Source organism: Triticum aestivum, chromosome 6A, assembly GCF_018294505.1.
Source record: "Triticum aestivum cultivar Chinese Spring chromosome 6A, IWGSC CS RefSeq v2.1, whole genome shotgun sequence".
Taxonomy (NCBI): domain Eukaryota; kingdom Viridiplantae; phylum Streptophyta; class Magnoliopsida; order Poales; family Poaceae; genus Triticum; species Triticum aestivum.
The window spans coordinates 606,681,066-606,684,365 of record NC_057809.1 but is presented as its reverse complement, the minus strand read 5'-3'; the positions used below and the strand labels follow the sequence as shown (position 1 = coordinate 606,684,365).

The 3,300-nt window shown below is 44.6% G+C and overlaps 1 protein-coding gene across 1 annotated transcript; it reads right to left on the bottom strand.

The window, feature by feature from the left end:
- LOC123131331 (B3 domain-containing protein Os03g0212300-like) lies at nucleotides 1-2,249 on the bottom strand. The gene is made up of 5 exons (XM_044551028.1): nucleotides 2,116-2,249; nucleotides 1,950-2,028; nucleotides 1,012-1,083; nucleotides 634-922; nucleotides 1-541 (listed from the first exon to the last, which is right to left on the bottom strand). Exons 3-5 carry the CDS (start codon nucleotides 1,072-1,074, stop codon nucleotides 264-266), a joined length of 630 nt encoding a protein of 209 aa, XP_044406963.1. The 5' UTR covers nucleotides 1,075-1,083; nucleotides 1,950-2,028; nucleotides 2,116-2,249; the 3' UTR covers nucleotides 1-263.
- Nucleotides 2,250-3,300: the final 1,051 nt, after the last annotated feature.

Sequence of the window (3,300 nt, the reverse complement as noted above, 5' to 3'; positions counted from 1 at the left end):
TGCATAAAAAATTTCAATTCCCATCAATTACCAAACTGAATATTCATTGTTAAAAACATGACTTGTTTAGATGACACTGTCATACAGCATCCATGAGCATGCACAAAATTAAACCTGACATACTTAACATTGACATGTTCATATTACACTAACAAGCTTAAACCTAACATGCTGAACACCTTCTTAACACCTTCACTCCTCCTTCTTCTCCTTCATCAACCCGATGCGCTCAGAGTGGCGAATCCCAACGCGGATGTACTCCTCTACCACAATTGGCATGTTCCTGTCGCCAAGCTGTGGGATTGCAGGCGCCGCCACCATCGCGAGGTCGTCGTCCGCCACCACCATCGCGTGGTCGTCGTTTGCCACCACCATAGCAAGGTCGTCGTCCGCCACCACCATAGCAAGGTCGTCATCCGCCACCAACATAGCAGGGTCGTCGTCAGCCACCACCATAGCATGTTCGTCATCAGCCAGAATAGGCTGCTCCTCGTCATCCCCACTCCGCTCCTCGTCTTCATCCCCGCTCTGCTCCCATTGCCTGGCCAAATGCAACAAAGTGTGAACATGGTGTTGTCATCGTGCAGGTAGAGGAAGCCAAAAGGACAGGAAGAAGAGAGGCAGAGAGCTTACTGGCATCGTCGTCGTGCTGGTAGTACATGCGGCACATGGTGTTGTCGAACATCTTCACGGTGAACATGGCGTCGCCATCATAGCGGAAGACAAGGAAGTACCCGAGCTGTAGCTCATGGGCGCGGGCGAAATGCTCCCAGCCGGGCCCTAGGTACATGTGGCCTTCACCATCAAACACCACCAACACTTCCCACCAGCACAGCCTGTGAAGCCCACTGCCGGCCTCCCGTAGCTTCACTTTGTGGGGCTCACGACCGGCGAGCATCTTCGCAAATTTGTCAGGCAGCCTCTGCAGTGAGGGTCAAGCAGTGGTTAATTGTGGCAATCAAGCACTAGACAGCAGAGTGATGATAAAGAAATGAGTGATGATAAACATACCTGCCTACTGCAAGATTTCTCAATTACGATCTCGAAGAAATCGAAACCTTCCAAGCCAGCCATCTCACTTCTCTGAAAAGCAGCATTGTAATTAAACAACAAGTTACCATAAACAGGACTGGACATAAATAGGAACAGAACCAAGTTTATGATGGCAAAAGTGATAAAAATGAGAAGAGCAATGCACTTGTGGATATTTATGATAACAAAAGTGAGAAAAAAAGCAATGCACTTGTGAACATTTGGAATAGTACTACTCTATCTACAATGGACCATATCTGCCCATGTGCCCATGTCTACTATAAATGGCAAACACAGCATCAGGATCATATCTACTATAAATGGACCATATCTACAATGAATCATATCTACTATAAATGGACCATATCTACAATGAACCATATCTACTATAAATGGACCATATCTTCCCATGTGCTACATTTTGTTAGAACCCAGTGAAAGCTTTATAGTCATGTACCTGAATTTAACACTAGAATTTCAGAGATTCAGAGCTATTGGCTTAATTTGCTTTGCTATGGTTTATATAGCCAAAGGCCACTGGAGGCTAGATCCCCTACAAGTTTAACTGCTCCAGTGTGCCGCTGCATCTTTTTAGACAAATATAAACATGTTTATTTTAAAAACAAACAAACAAAATTGGAAAATACTAATACACTTGCAACATTATAAGTGTTGGCATCATTTTTCCCCTTTCGGTCTGCCTTTTCTATTTCTGATGAATTCTACGTCACTGTGAAGAGAACCACAGGGAAACTAGCATACCTAGCAAGGTAGCACCACATCAACTGAACATGGCCAAAAGGGACCTAAACCTAAATGCCTAATTCAGTATGCAAAATCCCTCTTGATCTACTACTCTATCTACGAACCTGGGGGAAACAAAGCAAATCAAAGAAGACGGGGGGAACAGAACGGACCTGGGGGGACGGCGACTGCTTGAGCTTGTTGGCCTTGTCGGTGTCGTGGACGGTGCCTCCTCTTGATCTACTACTCTATCTACAATGGAACCCTAATCAGCATGCGCCAGGGAACCCTAATCTAATCAATAGGAAGAGGAACAGGAAGGACTCGGTGGATTCATACCTTAGGAGGCCGTCGCTGTCGATGGAGGAGTGGTTCGCCAGGGAGGTCGTCACCGTCGATGGAGGAGAAGGGGATTCCAGCGACGGAGAGGAGGAGTGGGTCGAGTGGATAATGGAGAGGAGGAGCGGGTCGAGTAGATAATGGAGAGGAGTGGTCGGAAGGTCCACTTATCAGCGAGTTCGATGTTTGCTACGTGACTGGTTTGATATATTAAAAAGGGGGGGCATAGATTACAAAACCAAGAGCCTCTTCCTAGCCCAGTGGTTGAAACATAGTGAAATAAGCGCACGGTCGTGGGTTCGAGCCCCCGCACGCGCATATTTTTTGGCCACGCGCATATTTTTGGTACAATAGCAAAATGGCCCACTTGTCAGCGAGTGGGTCGAGTGGCCCACTTGTTAGTGAGGTGTGTGCTTCATACTTGACTAGTTTGATATATTCAAAAAGGTTGGCATAGAGTGAAAGACTAATAGCCTCGTCCTAGCCCAGTGGTAGAAACATAGTGAAACAAGCGCACGGTCGTGGGTTCGAGTCCCCGCTGGCGCATATTTTTTTGCTCACAATGAAATGGGTTCAGTTGAAGCAAAATTCAGTTAAAATAGCATCTTCAGTTCTGACCAAAATTCAGTTAAAATAGCTACAAGACAACATTCTGACCAAAACAACTACAAGATGATCACAACAACTACAAGACAACATTCTGACCAAAACTTGAACTAAAGATGTTCAAAAAATCTTCTGTATGATCATTTTGCAATCTTTTGCATTACAAGACAACATTTTGACAGCAAGCATAACAGCTACAATAAAATCTCAATTCAGGTCAAAACAGCAAGCATAACATCTCAATTTTGCTGTTGGAATCTTAAAGCACTGTGAATCAGGATAACTACATCACTATTGCTACAACCATCAGGATCATCATTTTACTACAACCATCAGGATCATCATCTTGCTACAACCATCAGGATCATCATTTTGCTCCTAGAATCTTCAAGGATTTTTCTACCTGGAGAGAAGATTGATCACATCAGGTCACCAGTCCCATAGATACCAAAACAAAGAACATTAAGTAATAGTATTTACCTTTGCCAGTCCATTCGCTACTCATCGTCGTCGATACGAAAACAAGGAACTCTATGCCCACTCCTGTTTTCCTCATCATCACTACAATATTGCAGCATA